General features: G+C 43.6%; 1 protein-coding gene across 5 annotated transcripts in view; it reads right to left on the bottom strand.

Annotated features, from left to right (window-relative positions):
* RCAN3 (RCAN family member 3) overlaps window positions 1-24,641 on the bottom strand; it is a 40,483-nt gene extending 15,842 nt beyond the window's left edge. For 2 of the 5 annotated variants that reach the window (XM_045482205.1, XM_045482206.1), the window contains exon 1: window positions 24,361-24,641. Coding sequence is in view for 3 of the 5 variants with exons in the window: in XM_045482200.1 (XP_045338156.1) it covers window positions 16,810-17,004 (195 nt within the window). In the remaining 2 variants the exon portion in view is untranslated. Of the gene's footprint in view, window positions 1-4,968; window positions 5,149-16,809; window positions 17,061-24,360 lie in introns of those variants that run through there. The other 3 variants (XM_045482200.1, XM_045482201.1, XM_045482202.1) reach the window with 2 other exon arrangements.
* Between the last annotated feature and the right edge of the window lie 1,079 nt (window positions 24,642-25,720).

Here is a 25,720-nt window from a genome sequence, read left to right as displayed (position 1 = left end):
AATATCCTTGATGAGAGTGTCCATCACGTGGGTAAATACTGCCAAAACTCACTAAATCGCACACTTAAGACCTCTACGTTTTACTGTAGGCAAGTCTTGCCAAATTAACAAAAAAGAGAAAAAAGGAAGAGGGAAAACAAGAGGAGGGATGGGATGAGGTGGCGACTGTGGCCAGCTGTGGAGGTGGACCTTAGCCCTCACCACTGCTGAGCACAGCCTGTCGGGCCCAGAGCCTCGCACACGGGTGGCGGCCTTCTGCCCAGCCGGGAGCACAGCAAGGCTACTATTTCACGTGGGACAACACACCCTGAGTCGTCACTAGTAAGTGCGGTTATAAAAACTTCTCCTTTTGTCTTCCACGGCTCGTTGAAAAAGATGTGTGACTGTGCCTTTACAGAAGATGTGTGCCCAACGCAGAGGCCATTTTTCAGCAGTTTGGTGGCCAATCACCACCCTGAAAACACCTAGAAAACGGTTTGCCACTGAAGGAGGGGAATGAGATCCACAACCACACCACCACAGCCAACTGGAACACGAACAGTTAAACTGATGAGTGGCAGTCAGGGCCTCTACCAGGAGGTGCGACCCAGCCACACTCTCGTTCACTCAGTTTTGGAGTTCCAGAGGTGCTGCACTCAATCAGTGCTACTCACATGGTACCTGTAGCCCATCAGGAAACAAAAGCACTTTTTATTTGGCTTTTCTGGGGAATATTTATCGGAAAGGCGCAATCTTTGAAGCCCTCACTGTGAGAACTTCCAGCGAGATCCCAGCTCCTGACAGTCCCTGGGCAGCAGCAAGGGCCTTTTCTTTTCAGCCTGAAGCCTGGTTGTTTACTGAAAAGAGCAGAGGAGACAGAGGAGCAGACTGTGAGGCCTCCTAGAGGAAAAGGGCAGATGCAACCAACTTGGGGAGTGAGCAGACACAAGGAGAAAAGCAGAGAATGCTGTCTTGCTCAGCCTGTCTTCTCCTACCCTGACCATTACTGTGCTGCTGGTGGGCATCTTGAAGAGGCAGTCAGGTTACAGGTGGGCATTACCCAACGTGAGGACTCAAGGTGGCCCGTGGTTTGTAAGCTCATCCAGGCCCTTGGGCTCAAACACAGTTTTTGATCCGACACTAGAGGTGAGAAAGACCACAAAAGTGATTTCTTTCCCTGAAAACCATGTGAATTTCCTCAGGCACAAGGGAAACAGCATCAGTCACCCAGACTGCCGTTCCAAGAACCCAGGCTTCAGCTGGCAAGGTCAGTATCGTATATTCACGCACAAGGAAATCCATGATTCTGCCCTCCGGGGTGTCCAGCTGAATCTCTACTTCCTCTTTTCTCTTCTCCCCATTGATGAAGTAGGAAAGATGAGGGAAGCCCAGGTTCAGCTTGAACTTCATATCTCGTCTCAGGCTTCTATCGAAGTCAACACTGTGGTCTCTTTCCTATGACTTTGGTGATGGAGCACTAGCTCTGATGAACATACCAAACCCTCCTCTATATCCATTCCTGAGGACCAGAAGCTCTCTGCTCACTGGCCTTTATCATGGATAAAATATTCCTTCTTCATCCAGTTAACAGAGACTGGTCACTTCTCCAAACACGAGACCACAAAAGGAAGACCTCAGGAGGAATCCCTAACCTGGAGGGACAACTTCAGGAAGGTCTGATGGCTTCTACCAGGCATTTATCTCCTCAAGTAACAGAGCTCTAGAGCTAGACTGTCTGGATTTGACAGGCAGTTTGCTTACCTTTGCTGTGCCTACTTTCCTTACCTGTTAATTGAGGATAATAAAAGTACTCACTTCATTGGGGTATTATGGAGGACCGAGTGAATACTTAAAGCTCTTAGAACAGGAACAGTTCTCTAACAAGTACTCTAACAAGAATAGAGTACTGTTACTGTTATTAACACAAATAGGGTAGGGCTTTGACAATATTCCACTTGCTATTCTGTGGTCGCAAAAAACCAGCTGCTCTTCTGTACGATGCGGATTCCCCAAGAAGGAGGTGAATGCACAAGCAGTGACACAGTATGAACTAGATGGCAGGTACCGTGGAGGCTGCCAATGGAAAATTAGAATCTGCCCTTCCTAACAGTCCGTTAGGAACTGTTCAGATGCATCACATTGCTGGAGCAGCCACCTGGAGACATGCCCTCCCCAGAGACCTGGGTGTTCTGGGCAACAGTGTACCACTGATTGATGACATCAGTGCCCCGTCTTCTCAGGATCTTCAGAACTTGACCTATGCCCCCTGACCCTTCGAAGCAGAGAAACTGCTTCTCTGTTAGGACACTGAGGAACTTGTATTACTCTGCTATGAACCTGGGACTTGAATTGAGGGAGAAGATAGCAGGGATTTTTTTTTTTTTTTTTGTAGTTATAGCAGAATTCTCCACGTTGAGAAAATACATTGTTTTCACTTCAGTGGCTTTTAATCTTATTTTTTTGTTTTGTTTGCTATTTCTTATAATTTAACTGTTTGGTGGGGTGCCCAGGTGGCTCAGTCAGTTAAGTGTCTGACTCTTGATCTTGACTCAGGTCATGATCTCTTGGTTCATGAGATCGAGCCCTGCATGGGGCTCTGAGCTGATGGTGTGGAGCCTGCTTGGGATTCTGTCTCCCTCTCTCTCTCTCTGCCCCTCCCCTGCTCATGCTCTTTCTCTCTCTCAAAAATAAATAAACTTAAAAAAAATTAACTCTTTGGCGATGGCCTTGAAAATGCTTTGCAGGGTAGCTGGGTGGTTCAGTCAGTTAAGTGTCCAACTTTGGCTCAGTTCATGATCTTGTGGTTCACAATTTCGAGCCCTGAGATGGGCTCTGTGCTGACAGCTTAGAGCCTGGAGCCTGCTTCAGATTCTGTGTCTCCCTCTCTCTCTCTCTGCCCCTCCCCTGCTCATGCTCTGTCTCCCAAAAATGAATAAATGTTAAAAAAAATTTTAAAAGAAAAAAGAAAATGCTTTGCTATGTACTCATGGTGCCTGGCTAGACCAGGGGAATGAAAAACCACTTCAAACAAACAGAAATGGATATGATGTTATTAAAGTATAAAAGGAAAATGTGAAGCAGAAAGACATGATTCTTTTTAATCAAGGTCAGTTATGCACAAAGATCAAGAATGTGCCATCCTCAAGCTTGCCCATGTGCCCAGTGGTTGGCAGTGACTTCGGGATCTATTTCTGTGGACTCCATCTAGGGGTGTGTGTGTGTGTGTGTGTGTGTGTGTGTGTGTGTGTGTGTGTGTGTGTGTGTGTCTGTTGAAATCTTCCTCACTGTTCATCCACACTCACTCATTCAGTAAGGCCAGTCCTACCCTAGGTGCTGAGGCTACAAGGACCACATACTGACTGTGTGATTTATTCAAGGATACAAGCTTGTTTTCTCGTGGTGTTTTCTTCAAGGACATTAGAGGGTGAAGGTAATTTTTAAGGCTAGAGACCCATCTTTCCAAAGACATGTGAGCTTGAAAGAATGTCACAAACAACAGTGGGAAGAAACTGACACGTATTATTTGTCCTTTAAAAAGAGAAATGTAGCTTTCTACCTGAACATTTAGACAAGAAGCTTTTAGGCAAAGCCAAGTATAGTTGGTGTGTCCATGCTGATGGGAAGCCGGGAGCCACAGTAGCCCTGAGCAGGGTGTCAGAGTTCCAGTGGGGTGAGGAAGGTGGTCACCCGGGAGGCAAGCCTGGCATGGGGGGCCAGAACCCAACAGGGTTCGGAAAGAATGCCCATGAGGGGCAGCCCAGCACAGGGTGTGGAAGCTCAGGGGGCTGAGGAGGGTATCCACGCAGGAAGACTGCCCAGAGCAGGGGAAGAGGAAAGTTATCTCAGCACAGGGGCAGACTGACAGGGTGTCGAAGCCCAAGTGGGGGGAGAACGGGGAGAGAAGGGTGAGGAGGGAGGTCTGTGCGGGGAGGTATTCCAGCGCAAGGTCACGGAGCCCAAGTGCGGTGAGGATGTGTCTGTGTGGGAAGGTGGCCCAGCACAGCATACTGGATCCTGAGTAGTGGGACCATCAGAACCTGGATGGGGTGAAGAGCACTTTCACATGGTGGGTCTGGGTGCAAGGTGTTGGAGGACAGTGGGGGTAAGGAGGGCGTCCACATGGGGAAGAGGGTGGACGCTGGCAGTTAAGTACAGAGGGAGTGACTGAGTAGGTAAAAATAATACGATAACCGAAGCTAATTTTCTCTCTGTCAAAGAAGAGTTACAAATTTGGAGTGGGAGAAAACTAGAAACAAATTCTTTGGTGCTGGACTGGGGTTGGAAGTAGAACTGTAAACACACATATGCATGCATCTAGGGATTTCCTAGCTCTGTCCAGCAAGCAGCCCAGGAACAGCGACAGCTAACTACTCACATATCCTGGTTTCTAAACACTGTTCTCCACTGGAAGGAGTCAGGGCTCCTTGGAGAAATGGCGGATCCTAGGGCTGGGGCAGGCAAAGTACAATGAGATAATTTTGGAATATCTTGTGCTAGAGAGTTTAAGCACGTACTCAAAGAATGGTGGGCACATGTCAAAAAGACACAGAGGCCATCTTGAAGGGGCAACCACTGCCCAAACCTGGGACAAGTCAAAGTAATGGCAGTTGACAGATTAGACCAAGGAAGAAGATAGGAAAGCATGGGGCGCCTGGGTGACTCGGTCAGCTAAGCGTCCGACTTCGGCTCAGGTCATGATCTCAGTTTGTGAGTTCAAGCCCCGCGTCGGGCTCTGGGCTGACAGCTCAGAGCCTGGGGCCTGCTTCGGATTGTGTGTGTGTCTCTCTCTGTACCCCCAACACTCATGCTCTCTCTCTGCCTCTCAAAAATAAATAAAAATGTAACAACAACAACAAGATAGGAAACTATGAATTGTACTGATATGAATAAATGAGTATCTTAAAACACTGATAGGGAAACAGAACACTTACAAATACCTCCCACAAAATAATTATAAGGAGAAAGAGAACTACTTCACAGTGGACACACCTGGGAGATGCCCTTAATCAAGGGCTCAAAGTGAATTTTGTCAGTAATGGGGCAAATGGAAATCTCCCCCCGGACAGGACGCAGTGAGAACAGAGCATCGCTTCCATGGTATTCTGGCACAATACCATGGATCCAATCCCAAAGAAACATCTCAGGAACCGACATGAGACATGCAGCAAAACAACCAGCCTGGAATCTTTGAGTGCGAACACCAACAAAGACCAGAGGAGACTAGAAGTTCTTCCAGACTCCAGGAGACTAAAGGGGCCGGACAGGTAAGTGCAATGCGACAAAAGGAGCTGAAGTTTTTGACATAAAGGACATTATTGGAACAGCCAGAGAATTGTGAATGGAGTCTGAGGATGAGAAGGGTATAATAAACCCACGTTAATTTCCTGAATTTTGTATTTTCTCCTAGGAGAAGGCCCTTGCTTGCAGGAAGCACATATCTTAGTCCTGGGGTGATGGGCATCACTGTTGGCAACTTACTCTCAAAACAGTTCAGGAAGAAAAGAGTTCTTTGTACTCCCAAACCAGTAAAAATACTTTGCTACGCACTTCAAACACACTGAACTTGTTTACCCGCTTATTTATACACACACATACACACATATGTTACGGGCATGTCCTGCTGCCCTGGTATCACCTATAAAATTTGTAAAAATGGAATGTAAATCAGAGGAGGAAATAAAAGAAACAGAAAGGACATGGTTACTAAAATCAATTTATGAGGCTTTGACATAAATGTTGGCGAGTGTTGGTATCCTGACCCTGTAGGTGACCCTCCCAGTCTCACTCAGCTCATATTTGATGGACAGCAAGGCTCGAAAGCTGGGCTCCGTGCCAGGCAGTGTGGAGATGACACGTGTGACCCTCCCCAAGGCTCATTCCTGAGTCATCCCGACCCCTGGGAGCCCTGCTTCGGACAGATCGGGAACACACTCACATGGGTAACCCAGCTGTTTCTTCGGACCTAAGAGCCTTGAGTCCTGCCTTGACTTAGGGAATGGCAGATCTTTCCCAACTGAAATGAGATTATTGGTGGGGGGAGGGAACCTCTGATGCAGGATAGGTGCCAGTGTATTTTGATAAGGATAAACTGGGGCGCCTGGGTGGCGCAGTCGGTTAAGCGGCTGACTTCAGCTCAGGTCGTGATCTCGTGGTCCGTGAGTTCGAGCCCCGCGTCGGGCTCTGTGCTGACAGCTCAGAGCCTGGAGCCTGTTTCAGATTCTGTGTCTCCCTCTCTCTCTCTGACCCTCCCCCGTTCATGCTCTGTCTCTGTCTCAAAAATAAATAAACGTTAAAAAAAAAAAATTTTTTTTTGACAAAGGTAAACTATATGGCACTCTGCCTATACGTACACATTAGAGAGAAGTTAGTTAAATTGTTAGGAGAGATTTCAACTAAATTATAGGAAGCCAAGGCGGACTCATTATCACACTGTTCTTCCTCATTATTCAGGTCTCAGCTCAAATGTCATTTCTTCAGGTAGGTCTTCCCTGACCACTCTAGTTAAAAACGACCACCGACAACTCCCTATCTACTTTTTATTTTGTTCATAGTACTTGTTATTACCCGAATTTCTTATTCACTTGTTTGCGTGTTAGTATCTTTCTCTCCCTATGCTCCCCAAGGGCTGGCACGTCATCTTGTTCACTGTGGTCTCCCTAGACCCTGTAACTGTAACTGTGGCTGGCACAATGCTCAATGCTTACTGCACACGTGAAGCAACAGAGAACGTGGAACCTGTAAACCAATGATCTCTAAGAACATGACAGCCTCATGAGAACCACCTCATTACTCCCTGGTATCTTAATATTGCCGATAGTTAGGATACCTAATGACCTAATGAAAGGACTCAAAATCCTTTTTAACTCTTGGTTTTGAGACAATGTATTCACAGTAGAAACTACAAATATACTTAAAGGTAACTGGAGACAGCTCTTTCATTTCAAAAGCTCCTACGACATTTGAAAATCCCGAAATGGGGGCGCCTGGGTGGCGCAGTCGGTTGGGCGTCCGACTTCAGCCAGGTCACGATCTCGCGGTCCGTGAGTTCGAGCCCCGCATCGGGCTCTGGGCTGATGGCTCAGAGCCTGGAGCCTGTTTCCGATTCTGTGTCTCCCTCTCTCTCTGCCCCTCCCCCGTTCATGCTCTGTCTCTCTCTGTCCCAAAAATAAATAAACGTTGAAAAAAAAAAAAATTAAAAAAAAAAAAAAAAAAAAAAAAAGAAAATCCCGAAATGTTATAACGTACTGTGGTGTGTGGTCCGAGGACCCAGTGTGAGTCCACGAGGTTTGCTACCGGTCCAGGGAGTGTCTAGAAACACTTCAGCAGGTTTACATTGCTGTGACCTTCTTACTGCATTTTACCAAAACATCAGTCTGTGATAGTCTGGAGGAAAAGCCTGGTCCTCCACTAAGCAATCAATTTGAGAAGGCTTCATTTATAGCTTATCCAGAAATTCGTTAAAAAGTAACAAAAATGTTAATGACCAGCCTGGCAAAAATGTTAAATTCTGAAAACAGAATGCATTGGTAATGCTATGGTGCCACGGGAACTCTTTTACGTGGCTGGCAGGAATGAAAACAGGTACTGCACTTTGGAGACCATGTGACAGGATCTGCTAGGATTGAAGAAACGCAACCCTACAAGCCAGCAACATCAGTCCCAGCTAGACACCCTGGGGAACCCACCCTGCACCCCCCACATACACAGAACATTCAGCATCGCTGTTGCAACGGCAAGCTATCAAAAATAACCGAAAGGTCCAACATAAGAAGGGCTAAAAAAGTTGTGGTAATTTTCTAAAATGGGACACTATATAGCAAGTGAAACAATACATATTTCAACGTGGATTAATCCTCCAGATATAATGTTGAGGGGGAAAAAAGAACTTTTACAATATGCCATTTATATAAAATTAAAAATAATGTAAAATACTATGTATTTCACTAGTGTTTTACAGTTTTTTAGCACACAGATCCTGCACGTACTTCCTTAGATTTATACTTCAATATTTCATGGTACTACTGTAAATGGTAATGTTTTTTATTTTTTTATTTTTTTAATGGCAATGTTTTTTAAATTTCAGTTTCCAAATGTTTATGGCTAGCATATAGACGTACAGTTGATTTTATATATTGGCCCTGTGTCCTCCAATCTTCCTAAACTCACTTATTAGTTCTAATGGTTTCTAGGTGATTCCTTTCTACATGGACAATCATGTCAATTGCAAACAGTACAATTTAAAAATACAGAACAACCCAGGTTTGAATGTATAGATCCACTTAAATATAGATTTTTGTTGATATAGTATAACAGAGTATATGTATTCTCTCTTATGATTTTCATATTTCTTTTTTCTAGCTTGCATTATTATAATATAGTATGTAATACATAAGATACAACGTATGTGTTAATTGGCTCTGTTATTGGCAAGGCTTATAGTTAAATTCTGGGGGAGTCCGAAGTTATACATGATTTTTAACTCCATGGAAGATCAGGGCTCTTAACTCAAGCATCGTTTAAGGGTAAATCATAGTATACATACATACACAGTATTTTGAACCACAGGAAATAGCAATATTTGATCACGTGACCTACAAATACAGCAATTTCATATGGTTAGGCTTAATAAACAGTTGAAATTACATGGGAAATCATAAACACTGAGTTTAGGATAATGGTTATCTGTGGGAGGAGACACGAGGAGTTCAATTATATTAATCAAATTTTATTAGCTAAATTGGGTGGGCACATGGGTTTTCTTTCTATTAGTCTTTATCCTCTTTGTAAAGCCTAAAAATCACCCTTTGTTTAAGAGCTTGGGCTAGTGCCTTCACACAAGATAAATAACCAAACCTGAAAGTTATTCACCTGTGTCTTACCTGGACTCCTCGGGAGAGCACAGGCCAAGGTAAGGGCACACAGAGAGTCTGTTTTGGGAAGTGACTGCACAGGACAGAGGGGGAACAGTGAAACAGGGAAGCACGGAAAGCCAGTCTCCCTTGTGTCCAGGCTGTGTCGTCAAGCCGGTCACCTCTGTGGCCAAGCAGGGTATGATGTGGCCAGGAGCCCTCTGGGAGGGCAGTGAGAAGACCCTCTCAGCGTCAGAGGAAGGGGGACTTATTCACTGGCTTTAGTCTCCCCCTGGTCAAGGGCTGTCCTGTGGGATGTTAACTCCCTCACGCTTCCATTTCTGCCCAGGCATCGGTACTGCTGAGCAACTTCACACAGGCAGCAGAGAAACGCGACATATATATGCTTGTGCGTGTGGGTGTGTGTATATATATGTGTGTGTATACATATATACACACACACACACAAGCATATTACAAAGAATGTTAAACTCAAGAACAATGGGTTATTTTTTAACTTTTTTTAACGCATTTTTATTGTGGCAAAATATACAAAACACAGAATTTACCATTTTAACCACTTTTTAAAACATGTACAATTCAGTGGCATTAAGTATATTTATACTGTTGGGAAACACCATTCTCCATCTCCAGAACTCCCCCATGAGCTCAAATTAAAACTATGTATGCATTAAACTAGAACTCCCAACCGCCATCCCTCCAGCCCTGGCAACTGCTATTCTACTCTCTCTGGGAGCCAGACCACACTCGCTAGCTCACGTAAGGAAGTCATACAGTATGTGTCCTCTTGTGCCTCTTATCTCAGTATGTCCTTCAAGGGTCGTGCAAGTTATACCAAGTATCAGAATTTCATTTACTTTTAAGGCTGCAGAATATTCTATTGTCAGTATATACTGCATTAAAAAATTTTTTAACATCTATTTATTCTTGAGAGACAGAGAGAGACAGGGCATGAACAGGGAAGGGGTAGAGAGACAGGGAGATAACAGAATCCGAAGCGGGATCCAGGCTCTGAGCTGTCAGCACAGAGCCTGACACGGGGCTCAAACCCACGAACTGTCAGATCATGACCTGAGCTGAAGTCGGATGCTTAACTGAGCCACCCAGGCGCCCCTCCGCTGCATTTTTTTTTTAATTTATTTATTTTGAGAGAGAGAAAGAGCATGAGCAGGGGAAGGGTCAGAGAGAGAGGGAGAGAGAGAGAATCCCAAGCAGGTTCTGCATTGTCAGCATGGAGCCCAAAGTGGGGCTCCAACTCACAAGTGAAATCATGACCTGAGCTGAAACCAAGAGTCAGACGCTCAACCGACTGAGGCATCCAGGTGCCCCTATACTGCGTTTTATTTATTCATTTATCCGTAGATGGACACTTGGGTTGTTTCTATTTTGACTATTGTGCATAATGCCACTATTAACACTGGTGTACAAACACCTGTTCGAGTCCCTGCTTTCAATTCTTTGTGTATCTATCCAGAAGCAGGATTGTTGGATCGTATGGTAATTCTGTGCATAAGTTTTTGAGGAGCTACCACACAGTTTTCCACAGCAGTGGCACCATTTCACACTCCCACCAGCAGTGTACAAAGGTGCCAAGTTCTCCACATCCTTGTCACTTGCTCTCTGTTTTTAGGACAGGAGCCATCCTAATGGGTGTGAAGTCCTAGCGTGTTGTGATTGTTATTTGTATTTCCCTAATATTAATCATGTTGAGCATCTTTTCATGTGCTTGTTGGCCGTTTATATATCTTCCTTGGAGAGACGTCTATTCAAGTCCTTGGCTTATTTTTCAAATGGGTTGCTTGTTTTTGAGTTTTATGGTTGGGTTTCAGGATTTCTTTACATATTCTAGATATTAATCGTTTATCAGATAATGTGATTTGAAAATATTTCCTGCCATTTTGTAGGTTGCTTTTTCATTGGTGGCTGTTTCTTGAGGTACACATTTTACATTTTGATAAAATCCAACTTATTTATTTTTTCTATTGTTACCTGTGCTTTTGGTGTTATATCCAAAAAATTATTGCCAAATCCAATGTCAAGACGATTTCCCTCTATTTTCTTCTAAGAGTTTTATAGTTTTAATTCTGACATTTAGGTCACTGATCCATTTTGAATTAATTTTTGTATAAGGTATATGATAAGGGTCCAACTTCATTCTTCTACTTGTGAATATCCACTTTTCCCAGCACCATTTGATGAAAAGACTGTCCTTTCCCCATTGAATGGTCTTGGCACCCTTGTTGAAAATCATTTGACCATACATATAAGGGTTCATTTCTGGGCTCTCTATTCCATTAATGTTGGTCAATGTCTGTCTGTATGCCAGAACCACACTGACTTTTAAAAAATTTTTATTGAGATATAGTTGACATGTAAGTACCACACTATTTTGATTACTGTAGCTCTGTATTAAGGGAACGTATCTTTTTTTTTTTCTTAATGGTTATTTATTTATTTATTTATTTATTTTGAGAGAAAGAGAGACAGGGCACAAGCAGGGGAGGGGCAGAGAGAGAGAGAGAGACACACACACAGAATCTGAAGCAGGTTCCAGGCTCTGAACTGTCAGCACAGAACCCGACGCGGGGCTCAAACTCATGAGTCGTGAGATCATGACCTGAGCCAAAGTTCGACACTAAACTGACTGAGCCACCCAGGTGCCCCAAGGCAATATATCTTAACATAATAAAGGCCATATATGACAAGCCCACAGCTTGTCCTATATACTCCATGATGAGAAGCTGAAAGCCTTTCTTCTAATATCAAAAACAAGACAAAAATGCCCACTCTTACTACTTTTATTCAACAAAGTATTGGCAGTCCTAGCCGGAGCAATTAGGCAAGAAAAATAAATGAAAGTCATCCAAACTAGAAAAGAAGTAAAACTGTCACAATTTGCAGATGACATGATATACATAGAAAACTTAAAGACTCCAAAAAACAACAAAAAAACCCTGTTAAAACTAATAAACAAATTCAGTAAACAAGTAAACAAATTCAGTTGTAGGATATAAAATTGATACACAAAAATATGTTGCATCTCTTACATTTATAACTATCAGAAAAAGAAATTAAGAAAACAATCCCATCAAGAAAGAAAGAAAGAAAGAAAGAAAGAAAGAAAGAAAGAAAGAAAAGCAATCCCATCTATATTGCATCAAAAGCATAAAATACCTAGGAACAAATTTAACCAAACAAGTAAAAGACCTGTATACTAAAAATTACAAGACATTAATGAAAGAAATAAAGAATTAGTAAGTAAATGGAAAGATATTTCAAGCTCATGGACTGGAAAAATCATTATTGTTAAAATGTCCATCCTACCTAAAACAATCTATAAATTCAATGCAGTCTGCATTAGAATTCCAATGGCATACTTCAAAGAAATAGAACAAAGAATTCTAAAACTTGTACAGAACTACAAAACTCCCTGAGTAGCCAAAGCAATCTTGAGAAAGAACAAAGCTGGAGGATCATGCTCCCTGATTCCAAACCAAATTACAAAAGCTACAGTATTTAGGGGTGACTGGGTGGCTAAGTCCGTTAAGCGTCCAACTTTGGCTCAGGTCACAATTTCACAGTTTGTGAGTTTGAGCCCCTCACCGGGCTCTCTGCTGTCAGCACAGAGCCCACTTCAGACCCTCTGTCCCCCCACCTCTCTCTCTGCCCTCCCCCACTCATTCTCTCCCTCTTTCTCTCTCCCAACAATATAAACATTAAAAAACAAAAAACAAAAACCCACAAAGCCACAGTAATTAAAATACTATGGTACTGGCATAAGACCAGATGCACAGATCAATGAAAACAGAATAGAGAGCTGGGAGATAAACCCACACATATATGGTCAATTTCCAATAAAGGAGCCAAGAATATACAATGGGAAAAGGACAGTCTCTTCAATAAATGGTGATGGACAGCTACAAATAAAGAATGAAACTCAATCATTACCTTACACCATACACAAAAATTAATTCAAAATAGATTAAAGACTTGAATGTAAGACTTGAAACCATAAAAAAATCCTAGAAGAAAAAAATAGGTGATAAGCCCTTTGGCATAGGTCTTGGCAATGAATTTTATTAAAAATTTTTTTTTAATGTTTATAGTCATTTTTGAGAGACAGAGTACAAGTCGGGGTGGGGCAGAGAGAGAGGGAGACACAGAATCTGAAGCAGGCTCCAGGCTCTGAGCTGTTGGCACAGAGCCCGATGTGGGGTCTAAATCACAAACCATGAGATCATGACCTGAGTCAAAGTCAGACGCTTAACCTACTGTGCCACCCAGGCACCCCTTGGCAATGATTTTTTGAATCTGACCCCAAAACCAAAAGGAAGAAATGCAAAAAGCAGTGTGACTACATCAAACTAAAAAGTTTTGCACAGCAGAGGAAACCATCAACAAAGTCGGGGGGGGGGGGGGTGCAGGGGGAGGCAACCTACTGAACAGGAGAAAATAGTTGCAAATCATTTATCTGGTAAGGAGCTAATATCCAAAATAAATAAAGAACTCATAAACCCAACAGAAAAAACCCACACAATCTGATTTTAAAAATGGGCATAAGATCTGAACAGACATTTCTCCAAAGAAGACATACAAATGGCCAACAGGTACACAAAAAGATGTTCAACATTGTTAATCATCATGGAAATGCAGATAAAACCACAATAAGGTATCACCCTCAGACCTGCTAGAATGGCTATTGTCAAAAAGAGAAGAGACAAGTATTGGTGAGGTATGGAGAAAAGGAACATTTGTGCACTGTTGGTGGGAATGTAACTGGTGTAGTCACTATGGAAAACAGTGTGGAGCGTCCTCAAAAAATTAAAACCAGAAAGAAAAAAAATAGAAGGGGGCAAACCATTAAGAGACTCTTAACTATAGAGAACACACAGAGGGTTGATGGAGGGGAGGAGAGTGGGGGATGGACCAGATGGGTGATGGGCACTAAGGAGGGCACTTGTGATGAGCACTGGGTGTTATATGTAGGTGATGAATCACTAAGCTCTACTCCTGAAACTGATATTGCACTATATATGTTAACTAATTAGAATTTAAATAAAAACTTGAAATATTAAAAAAAAGGAAAAAAAATTAAAAACAGAAGTACCATATGATCCAACAATACCCCTTCTGGGTATTTATCCCAAGAAAACAAAAACACTAACCTGAAAAGATATCTGCATCCCATGTTTATTGCAGCATTATTTACAATAAGAAAGATATGGAAACAGATGGTCTATCAATGGATGAATGGATAAAGACATTGTGGTGTATGTTGTATGTGCATTTACATACATATGTACATATACACATATATACAAAATGGGACGTTATTCAGCCATTAAAAAAAAATGAAATCTTGCCATTTAGGACAACACAGATGGACCTTGAGGGCATTATGTTAAGTGCAGTAAGTCAGACAGAAAAAGGCAATTACTATATAATCTCTCTCATATGGGGAGAGACGTTTTAAAAAACAAAACAAAACAAACAAAATGAACTCACAGAGAACAGATTGGTGGTTGCCAGAGGCAGGGGGAATGGGGTGACAAAATGGGAGAATGTGGCCAAAAGGTACAAACTTCCAATATAAAATAAGTATTTTGCAGCCTCAGATATTACCATTAAGGCTTTTATGTAAAGTTTACCATGACTAAGAATTGCATATAACACAAGGTCTACTGAACTGCTACTAGAATTTCTGCTGATAAGATTCCCAACTTAATTTAGGTTAGATATAATCCCAAATGGCATGTATGTATGTATGTATGTATTTATTTTGAGAGAGAGAGTGTGCATGTGCAAAAGAGAATTCCAAGCGGGTTCCGGCTGTCCACGCAGAGCCCGATGCGGGGCTCAATGTCACGACCGTGAGATCACGACCTGAGCCGAAATCAAGAGTCACACACTTAACCGATGGAGCCACCCAGGCGCCCCCCGAGATGGTTTTTTAAAATGAAAACCAACAAGAACTCACCACTTTGGCAAGTTAAAAAAAACTTCCTAGGCTACACTTAAAAAAAAAAAAAAAAAAGTTGGAAGAGAGATTGTGAGGTTTCTTGAAACAATCCTTATGAATTTTTTTTTTTTTAATTTTTTTTTTTCAACGTTTATTTATTTTTGGGACAGAGAGAGACAGAGCATGAACGGGGGAGGGGCAGAGAGAGAGGGAGACACAGAATCGGAAACAGGCTCCAGGCTCTGAGCCATCAGCCCAGAGCCCGACGCGGGGCTCGAACTCACGGACCGCGAGATCGTGACCTGGCTGAAGTCGGACGCTTAACCGACTGCACCACCCAGGCGCCCCCAATCCTTATGAATTTTAAGATAAACTAGGAATACATGTGATTTTCGTGTATCACAAATAAACAACAGAGTTAATGTAATTGTTACATGAAAACGCAGAGCTCTTAAAAAGTTGAGAAACCTAGGAAGAATGATTTCAAAACGTCTATGTCATGGCTGAACTTGAGAAAGAAGACAACACTCGTGAATGAAAACCAACCTGAAAGATACAAAACTGGCGGCTGTGGTCCCTCTCCCTTGCTCCCTCAGGGGTTTCAGCATCTCCAGGCAGGTTTGCTGCAGGAGCGTCCTAACTGGCCCCTTGCTTCTGGCTCTCCTTCCACCACTCCGCCCTTCACATGTTGTCCACTGACCTGCCTAGTATGTAATTCTGATGGTCACCCCTTTGCTCAGAAGACTATTGGCCAGAGAGAGGCAACCCCCTTGAACTTTGCAGGATGCCCCAAGCTGACCTTTCCAGCTTGACTTTTCTTCCCTGTGGCCGCACCTCACCTATGCACCAGCCACACAACTGCTTCCTGAAGTGTCCACACTCATCCTGAGTCAGCTCGTTGGCTCGCTCTGTTTCCTCTGGCCAGAATTCCCTTTCCCTTCCCTGCGAACCTCCTACCCAGCTCACGCTGCCCTCCTCCAATGCCATCTCCCCGTAAGATCTTTTACTGGACCTGGCTGTCATCCTCTGTCCTCTGACCCCTCAATGTACTTTCAAGTGCCTTCAAAGGAACTAGTATTCCGTCTTACGCCAAATTACTTACCATCTCCACTGTGGCACTATCAACTGTCTGAGGCAGAAGCTGTTTAAATTCCTACTCTATCCCCTGAAGCAAGCAGCACAATGCCTTACACACTGGAGGCACTCAAGTATGTAGGGAGTCAAACTCTATCAAGTTCTCTCCAAGAAAGTCACTGGAGGGAAAATACTTTGAGGACACAGATGGAAAACTAAGGGGTGGGTGATAGTAATGTGTTGAGAAAGTCTCAGAACATGCAAAATTTATACCAACAGCAGAAATATTTTACTTTCGTGTGACTAACACCCACAGGCTTTTGTGAGGTCATGACGGGAGGAAAAAGCCACACATAAAACCTCTCTTTCCAGGTAAATAATACATGAACTAAAGGAGAGTAGCCTTTAAAAAATAAACTCAATCATTTTTCCCCAAGCTGTAGAAAGTAATACAAGAAATGTTGACAAGTCTGTTACAACGGAATCATAAATGTAATCAGCCTCAGAAAAAAAAAGCTTCAAATACTTCTGACCTGTGTGAATTTACTCTCAAGTAATAGGAAGCCAGGGTGAAAATCACTAGCTTTTCCTTAATCACAGGCTCCAAGAATGAAGGAATGAAGGAATGAAGGAATGAAGGAATGAGGACTTAATAAGACCTGATTGAGAATGCGCTATAAACCACTGCTTCACAAAATATTTGTGGGAAAGAACTGGTTTGGAAATACTTTTACGTGTTGTGGACTGTTAGTTACTGTCGTACAATACAATTAAATGCTGCAGCAACGTCTAAAGGTTGAGGCGTGCTTCTTGTACTTGTCACGGGCCAGTAACAGACTGTGCAAACAGGCAGCATCTGCTGCTTCTCCACATCCACATCCACTGAACCCACCACCAAATGCAGGGGGAGGTAGGATACGTGCCTACCTTCTGCTCTCGCACCTCAAACACTGCTTCATGGACACTGCAAGCAAAGAGGGAGGTAGGCAGATCACTGAAATCCATCATCTCTTCCAAATCATCTTCATTTTCACCAAAAACCATCTCTTCTTCCTCTTCTTGGTCACTGCTACAGAGATCTGACTGGCTATCATTCCAAGATTTCATAGTGTCCCTCAGCATTATCCCCTAAAAGCAGGTCTTTTCCGTTTTTAAAGTTCTAAGGTGTCTACCAGGCATCTGGTGTTAAAAAAGAGAAAACAGCATAAAGATAAGACTTTGAAGGCCAAACACTGTTCCAGTCAATTCTCAAGACAGCAATTTATCAATGGAAGCAATTTTATTCAGGGAAGATAAATCAGAGTCTAAATCAATTCATCACAGTCCTCATAAGTAAGTTCTATATATTCTAATTTGATTTGCTTAGCATAGTTAATGTAGTACATTTCACTGGCAATGACATATTACAAAAAAAAAGGGGCAAAAAGTTTTCTAGTGACATCGGGGGGAAAAATGGGCAGTACGAAACGAGACAGTATCAATATGTATGCTAGTTTACAAGCAGTAGGAAGGAAAATGTGAACCAGAGCTGCCTTCACATATTTGTTTTGGGTTTTAGGTCTACAACAGTGAAACTGGAGCAGCTGAATACAACCCACACGGATTCATTCACCATCTGCACCGTGAAACATGGTCTGCTGCGAGATGACTTCACCTGTCTTAACCAATTTGTTCTTTTTGAATATACTCTCGAAGAATCCAGTTGCACAGACCCGAAAGTTCTCTATGAAGCAGGTCACCGTCAATACCAGAAATACGGATGAAAGGCAAAATCTGACATAGACGACAACTGAAGAGATGACCTTTTTTCTGAACATTTATAAATTAATAATCTTAATCCTGAAGGCCTGGAGCCGATAGCAGCCCTCTGTTAAATAACGGAAGAGCGTTTGTCTTCTGTGGACTTTCTGCATGTCTGTCTCCTCTGATGAGCTGTACCCACACCCTCCGAGCACACTGCCTGGACCATAACAAATTTCAAGATGCTAAAATGGAATTTTAAAAATACCAATCAGGCACAGAAAAATCATGCGATCACGACTGTTACTAGCTTACTATGACTTCATTTGTGATTTTACATTTTATTTCAAAGAACACAATGCTGCAAATATATTGCTTATACAGAGTACATGACAGATGTCAATTACAGGCTAAAACCAGCAGAGGGTTTTTCCCCCCCCTTATTCTACTACACCAATCAGGAAAGACTAATTCCCAAAAGTAAAGTCCTTATTCATTTTTACAAACATCTTCTGAATGCCCATCACATGCCAGGCATTATTAGGCATATTAGACGGGTAAGAAATAGTTCCTGTCCTCAAGGAGCTCCCGCCAGAGCAAGAATTTCTTCTCAACGATGCTAACCAATCCTAAAGGATCTTGTTCTAAGAGTTCCGATGCTTTCAATTTCTGCTTCTCCATCGGTCCCTTTTCTTCAGCAAACACACCTACTCGGGATTCCCCACCCTCACCCAATCTTAGAAAAAGAAATCTTCCTTTGGAGTTCTGTCTTCTCCTCCAGCTCACCTCTCCTACCAATTCCCTGCAAAAAGCAAGCTGTCCTGCTGTGTTCTGTTCCCCAACAGCACGTGCTCGAGAACTCAGTGCCACTGGCCTTCTGCCACTACCTTCGGCTGAAACCGTCCTCACGTGCCTGTCTCTGCAGCACCAGACACTGCCGCCCACCCGTCACTCGTCACTCGGCATTCAGTGTGCCTCTGCCTTCCAGGTAGGGTCTCGGTCCTTCCTGGCTCTCCTTCCTAAACCAACTGTCTGTCACTGGCTCCTCTGTCGTCACTCACCCTCTACAAGTTCATCTCTTTGAGGTTTCCCTCCTCCTCCTCCTCCTCTTTTTCTTGAGTGGTTTCATCCATCAGGCCTTTAACCACTTAACTGCCAGTGCCTCTCAGCTCTGTTTCCTGCTCACCCTGTGGCTCACACACACAACATGGGGCTATCAATACTGCCTCTCATTTTCCGCAACGAATTGTAAGCTGGGAAGGATGTCACCGGAGTAAGGGCAGAATCTTGGGCAATGGGGGGGCGGGGGGGGGGGGGAGGTTGGGTGGAAAAAGTACATGATCCCAAGGGGTTCTAATCTGTCTCTAGGTCTTTCCTGCCTATACACCCTGAAAATCACTAATCTGTATGATTCATGCATCCAGACTCAACCTCTGTCCTGAGCTCCAGACTTGTATTTTTAGCTTCCTATTACACATATCTACCTGTGTGGCCCACAGGTACTACAATTATTTTAAACTTCATACCTTTAATAAGATTATTGTGCTGTAAGTCTCCAATCTGGAAAGGGGCCAGGTTGGGGGGAGGGGGGGGCGGGGCGGGGGAATGGTATCTCACTAAGGCTTTCTTTGTAATCCTGTTCTTCAAGACTAAGCTGTCAGAGTTCATAATTCTCACAACACTTTGTTTATTTCTCTGTTACATACTTACCTGGTGACTATATGTTTACAAATCACTCCCTGTTACCACACTGTGAGCGCCTTTGAACCCCTTGTCCCTGGCACAGTTTCTGGCTGACAGTATAGGCTTAATAAGGATTGCTGAATGAAAGCAGATAGCACTGTGTTTACCCCACTAATACGGCAGCACAGACAGAGGAAAATTTAATTCTATGTGAGATTAGAGACAGCTTCCCCAAGGATGTTATGGAGAGACTTAAAGATAAACAATTTCAGCAGAAAAATGATGGGGTGCGTTCCAGGCAAAGCCTGAACAGTTCAAGGACAAAGGGAGGACAGATCATCGTGAACAAAGATCTGATGTGGCCAGAACGTACTGTATTTGGTGGGGTGGCAGGAGACAAAGTTAGAAAGGCAGGCATGGGTCTCCAAGCTGCCTTAAAAGTAGGGTTACAGCGTCCTGATACAAAACAGAGTCAATATCAGCATATCATTGAAGGTTTTTAGGCAGGGAAATGATATATTAACCCAATATAACTTTCAATATCACTAAAAGTAGATTGTCTTTATATCTTATCTCTTAGAGGAGCTAATGTTTTTTGTTTTTGTTTTTGTTTTTTTTTTTTAATTTTTTTTTTCAACGTTTATTTATTTTTGGGACAGAGAGAGACAGAGCATGAACGGGGTAGGGGCAGAGAGAGAGGGAGACACAGAATCGGAAACAGGCTCCAGGCTCTGAGCCATCAGCCCAGAGCCTGACGCGGGGCTCGAACTCACGGACCGCGAGATCGTGACCTGGCTGAAGTCGGACGCTTAACCGACTGCGCCACCCAGGCGCCCTAGGAGCTAATGTTTTTAATCTCACCCGACTCCCAACCCATTACAAAGAGGTGAGGAAAATACTGTGCGTGGTTTTTTAGAGAATGGAAGGTTGGGGAGCTCTGAATCACCAGATTTTGAAATATGAGAAAAATCAAGCCATTTTTGATAAGATTTTTTGTTTCAAGTTCCTTCCTCCAACCCCTAAAAAGGAAAGGAAAGGGGAGGGGGAGGGAGAAAGAAAAATCAGAACACAGGAACAATCCCTCACTTGACTTAAAAAAAAAATTCTTAGAAGGTTATACCTTCATTTCCTGTTTTCTTCCTTCACTTTAGGGTAACTTTTTCTTGTGCCATAATTTCAAACAGAAAAGTAAGACTAGTAGAAGGAAGTCCTAAATACTTTTTACCCAGAGTTACCAATTAATTACATTTTTGCCCATTTTTAAAATCATTGTTTCTCTCTCTCTATATATATATGCTTTCCCCCCTGAACCACTGAGAGTAAGACAAGTGTGCTGTCTTTACTCCCAAATACTTCAGTGTGTAAGAACAAGATCAGTTTCCTACATAAGCCACAGTACAGTGATCAAAACCAGGACATTTAACACTGACATAATACTGTTATCTAAATCAGTGTCTATCTTCAAATTTTGTCAGTATTCCTAGTAATGTCCTTATGATTATATTCTCTTCAAATGTTTTAGGTTATTGTTAAATAATTTGCCTTTTGTCCCAAGATATCTCAATAGTCTTTATAGTGCTGCTACATTTTCTTCACTTATACGTTACTGGGTATTTGATACACTTTAAAAGGATGGCCTGATGAAATATCACAGTACTGCAAACAAGCTTGAACAGTCTTTAAGTATATCCCAAGAAGATTCAGTCTCCATAATCAATTTTCTAGATTTAAACTCTGGCTCCCCAGTACTCTATATTAGGCAAATCACTTTGCCTCCCTTTCCATTTCCTCAACTGTAAAATAGAATTATAAAATAATCACCCTTACCCAAAAGGATGCCAGAAGGATTAAATGCTAAGTGCTCAGAACAATGCTTTGCATATAGTTAGTGCTCAATGATTTTTACATAGGCACAATCCACATCAATGAACTGCTGGATTGAGAGGATGCCAATAATGTCAGAACCATCAATGGAACAGATATTCAAGCAATAAAATGAGAAAAATACATGTCCAAATAATCTAATTCCAAGCAATAAAAAGGCTACAAAAAGAAAATAAACACTTTGTATCATTTCAAGAAAACTGTTCAGTGGCTGATCTAGCAGTAAAACCAGCTCAGAGCAACCACTGGAAGGAGTACTATGGCTCCAGGAAGAAAACCATTAAAGATTTAAAAACAGTTGGCTGAAAAAAGGCCATTGTGCTTTTTTTAAGAGCTTCATGGAATTTTATGTTGTAATTCAATGCACACGGTATTAGAGACACTATCTTTCAGATGATGCCTCTCTTGCTGAAGGCAAGCCACGAGCTTTTTTCGGATATAGCTTAAGTCAACATCATCGACCATTACATAATTTTCTGGTAACATAAAATGCAGTTAGATTTGATCAGAAAGAGATGATCAAAATCAAATAGTGGAAATGACAATCTTCGCACATCTGTAAAATCATCTTGTAAGGTAACTCAGCTTAACAAGCAGTTTGATTTCATTAAGACAAAGAAAATAATTACAAAAGTACACTGTTTCTATGCTGTTATTACTGGAGTAGTTCCTAACTCTGGGCCACTCCGACTATTACAAGATTAAGCTGTCCCTAAGTTTACTAAACCAGGGAAACACTGACTGGTTTAACAGGGCTGAACCAATATCCTCCCACTTCTGTAAGCAAAGGTCTGCGCTAATCAGGGTTTAGCATCATCTCAGCGCCACTGTAGCTGTGGCTGGCTTCTGGCGAATTGTTTCTTCATGGAAACATCAAATGAGTGGAAAACTCCAAGTAGCATGACCATCTGTTCTCCTACCAGCCTTGTGACAAAAGTAATCCATCACGGCAAAACGGCAGGCATGTGCATTTGACTTGGCATTTTAAGTTTTGATTGGGAAAAGGCAAATCCAGCCTCTTCCAGGATTTTTCGAAAAAACAATTTTTCAAAATAGTAGGCTTCTCGACTTGTTGAACCTTTAAAATAGCTTAGCTAGGTTCGCTTTTATTATTTTTTTGATGTACTCAAAATGCTACCAAACAATACTGGAAGCAAACAAGTTATTCCCTCTCCGGCTTTACATATGCCCTGCTCAATAACCTTGGAGGAAGTCACTTGGCTTTTTATTTGTTGTCTCATACATAAAATAAGGAAAATACTCACAGATGTTGCTGAACTACTAAATTCCTTTTAAAAACTTCGAAATTAGAATTCAGACTAGATTTCTTAAAAAAAAAAAAAACCCTCAGAATTGTCGATATGGGGGTTCTGATAACTATCATGTAAGCCTCCAACGTCTATTTCCTGCTCATTTACCACTTAGAGGCAGACTTTTACTGCTCTTTAATAGTTGTGGCAGAAGAAAAAAAATTGGTGAAGTAAATTAAGTAGGCGAAAATTAGATTTTTGTATTTTTTTATGTTTCAATGACCTATATACCCTCTCTTCACAGATTATTTAGAATTAGTCCTATTACAATTATTGAGGTTCAGTGCTCCACCAGGCATAGAGGGATTTCTTGGTGTGAGAGAGAGAAGAGAAATAAACAACAAATATCAACAGTCAGAACATATGAAAATAATCAGTTTTAAAGACTTATTGAAGTAGGGATATAAAAGACGGATGCTATTTGTTTTGCTGAATATAATGCATTTTCCCTCACTATATAACCTCTATATTCTAGATAGATCCACTGTTTGCCCTGCACATTCTGTGGGTTTTGGGGGGTCTAAACAACAAATGGCATTCAACTTTAGAACTTCCATTATTTCACAGGCTTCAGCCTAATGGATTTCCAAAGCACATTTTTTTTTTTTTTTTCCCCATGATGTTCTGCTTAACTCTTTCAACCAACAAATCCCCCAGGGAACCATACAAAATGTGTTCTCATTTGTAACCCTTGACATCCACATGTTTAAAAGCTTTACAAATGTACAATTCAATAATGGGAAAAATCTTGGTTTCCCTAAAAGTACGGAAATCTCCTCCCAAGCTAGGAAGGAAAAGGTTTGTCACAGCAGTGAAATGGAAAGCTGATGGCATGGCTAAAGAAGGGGCGTCGTCTTCAAGCCTTTCACTGTCTTCCTCCATCACAAGTCTTCAATACCAACATCAAGTCCCTGCCCAAAAGCACAAATTTGCGTGATGTGCAAAAATCTATACCCTGAATCTCAATGTTGTGTTTTTATAATTTAATAAATTGAAAGAGCTAATGAAATAGTCTTGAATTATTGTAAACCATATGCAATATCAGCTACAAATAAACCCGTTGCTTCCCTTACCAAATAGTACATCAGAGACTTCCATAAAATGCAGAGAATTCTCCGCAAAGTTCAGATAAACGTGGTGTGCTAGGGAACTTTGAACACAGGGGAGAGAATATTTCCGGCTTTGGGCGCCACACGAAAACATCACTTTAAAGAATCGTAGCTTGTAACTGAAACACGGATCTGAAAACGGCTCCCTACACTGGACTCCTAATCCCTGAAAGAGAGGATCGGATTTTGCTCGGAATCTGGAAGCAACCTGGAAACAGACCACTGTCCCTCCACCGCTCCAGACAGCAGATGGAGGCAGACAGTCAAGTTTCGAGAAGTTAGCAAGTAAGTAAAGAGACGGCTATTCGTGCATCAAGGGGGGGGGGGGGGGGGGGGGTGGAGGCGAGGGGCTTTGAACTCCTCGCCGTCCCTGTGTGCCCGAGTGCACCTTTCCGGCCTTCAGGAGCAGGATGGGCCTGTCAGCTATTCAAAAAGTCAAAGTGCTGGGAAAAAATTCCTGGTGGACAGGAGAGAACAAAAAAACAAAAGAATTTTTTTTTTTGGTTTTGTTTTCCAAGACACCAGCCCAGAGCTGCCAGAGAAGACGCTCGGCGCGCGAGGGGCTGGACCCAGGACGCGCAGCATCTCTGGGGTCTCGGGCACTGGAACGGCCACCTGTATCGGGCATCTGCGGACTCCTTCTTTCTTTCTTTTAACTTTCCGCACCCCGCGCCCTCCATCCTCCCCGGGGCTGGTTGCAACCTGCTGGGAGAGGCCGGGTGCCGGCCCCACCCGGCGAGGGGGGGACTCACCTGCGCGCTTGGCCACTGCAGGGAGGAAGGCAGGCGGGCAGGCGCGAGGCCGGAGCGGCCCGACGGGCCACGCGGGAGCCGGGCAGCCGCGAGGAGCCGGGCCTGGGGAGACGCCGCGGTCGGCAGCCGGGACACAGTCGGCGCGGCTCGGGCCGCCCGCAGCCTCGCCGCCACGCCCTTGATGCTCGCGGGAACCGCGGCCTCGGCGGGGGCGCGAGCGGCGTCAGGGCCCGGGCGGGCTGCCGGCGTCGCGCGCGCGCGCGCTAGGCCCGCGCGTCCCCGCCCCGCCCCCTCCCACGGCGGAGCGCGCGCGGCGCAGGCGCCCGAAGGCGGTGGCCGGCTGGGGCGCGCCGGGTCCGGAAGCCCGCCGGAAGCGGCCCCGCCCCTCGCGCGCGGCCGTGGGGGCGGGGCGGGGCGGGGCGGGGGTCTGGCTTCGCGGTGTTTGCTCGTTCCCAGGCTGGGGGTGGGGCGCGGGAGCGTCGGGGCCGCTGCGCTGGGGCCGCGGGCTTTAGGTACCCCGATGGCGGGACCTTTGGCGCCCTTCTCGTCTCCCACGGTGGCCAGGAATAGTTTCTCTCCCGCTAGCGGCACGTGTCAGTCACAAGAGGAGTCAGTGGGAGTATTAGGGACGTTTACTGAGCGCCAGTTACTATGTACACAGCGCCCCGTGCTTGGCCAGCTTTACCTCGTTTAACCTCACGAACCGGATATTATTAGCTCTTATAGACGAAGAGGGCTTCCACGTGCTTAATTGCCCGAGGAGAGGCGGCTAGTAGGTAGCCGAACTCTAGGTAGCCCCGGGTGTGCGGCTCCTCCGTATCCTGGGCTATAACCGCGGCGGGCTTCCGCTGCCACCTGCCGCCTCCCGCCTCCTCCCCCTCCCTCCCTTATGTACAATGTTAATAACATTTACATTTTTAGTGCTTTACTTTCCGTTTACAGAATACTTTTCTCACGCACGGTCTTGCTTGATGCACTCAAGAAGCCCAGGAAGACAGTGGGACATAATTACGCTTAGTTTACAAATAGAGCAAGTACCTAAGCTGTTCAATGAGTTGTCCACGGTTATAATGGCAGGCCTGGGGCTTTCTTTCGCAGATATTATTATTATTTATTTTATTTTATTTTGTTTTATTTTTTTATAAGTCATCTGAGCCGAGCTTGGAAGTGAGCTTGTGTCTATTCCCTTACTTGCTGGAGAGGGAAACAGCCATGGAACAGGAAAGGAATTTGTCTTAAGGGTGTGCTGTTGGAAGAAAATCAGTTCTGATCACCCACCCCTTTGCCTCAGAGGCAAGGTAAAGCAAACTGAAGGTCAAAATCCTGCAGGCAGTGTTGTAGACAGCCCCCTGGGCATGGG

This window comes from Leopardus geoffroyi, chromosome C1 (genome assembly GCF_018350155.1).
Source record: "Leopardus geoffroyi isolate Oge1 chromosome C1, O.geoffroyi_Oge1_pat1.0, whole genome shotgun sequence".
Lineage (NCBI taxonomy): Eukaryota > Metazoa > Chordata > Mammalia > Carnivora > Felidae > Leopardus > Leopardus geoffroyi.
Note: the sequence above shows the minus strand (reverse complement) of the source record. Positions and strands in the feature narration are given on the sequence as shown.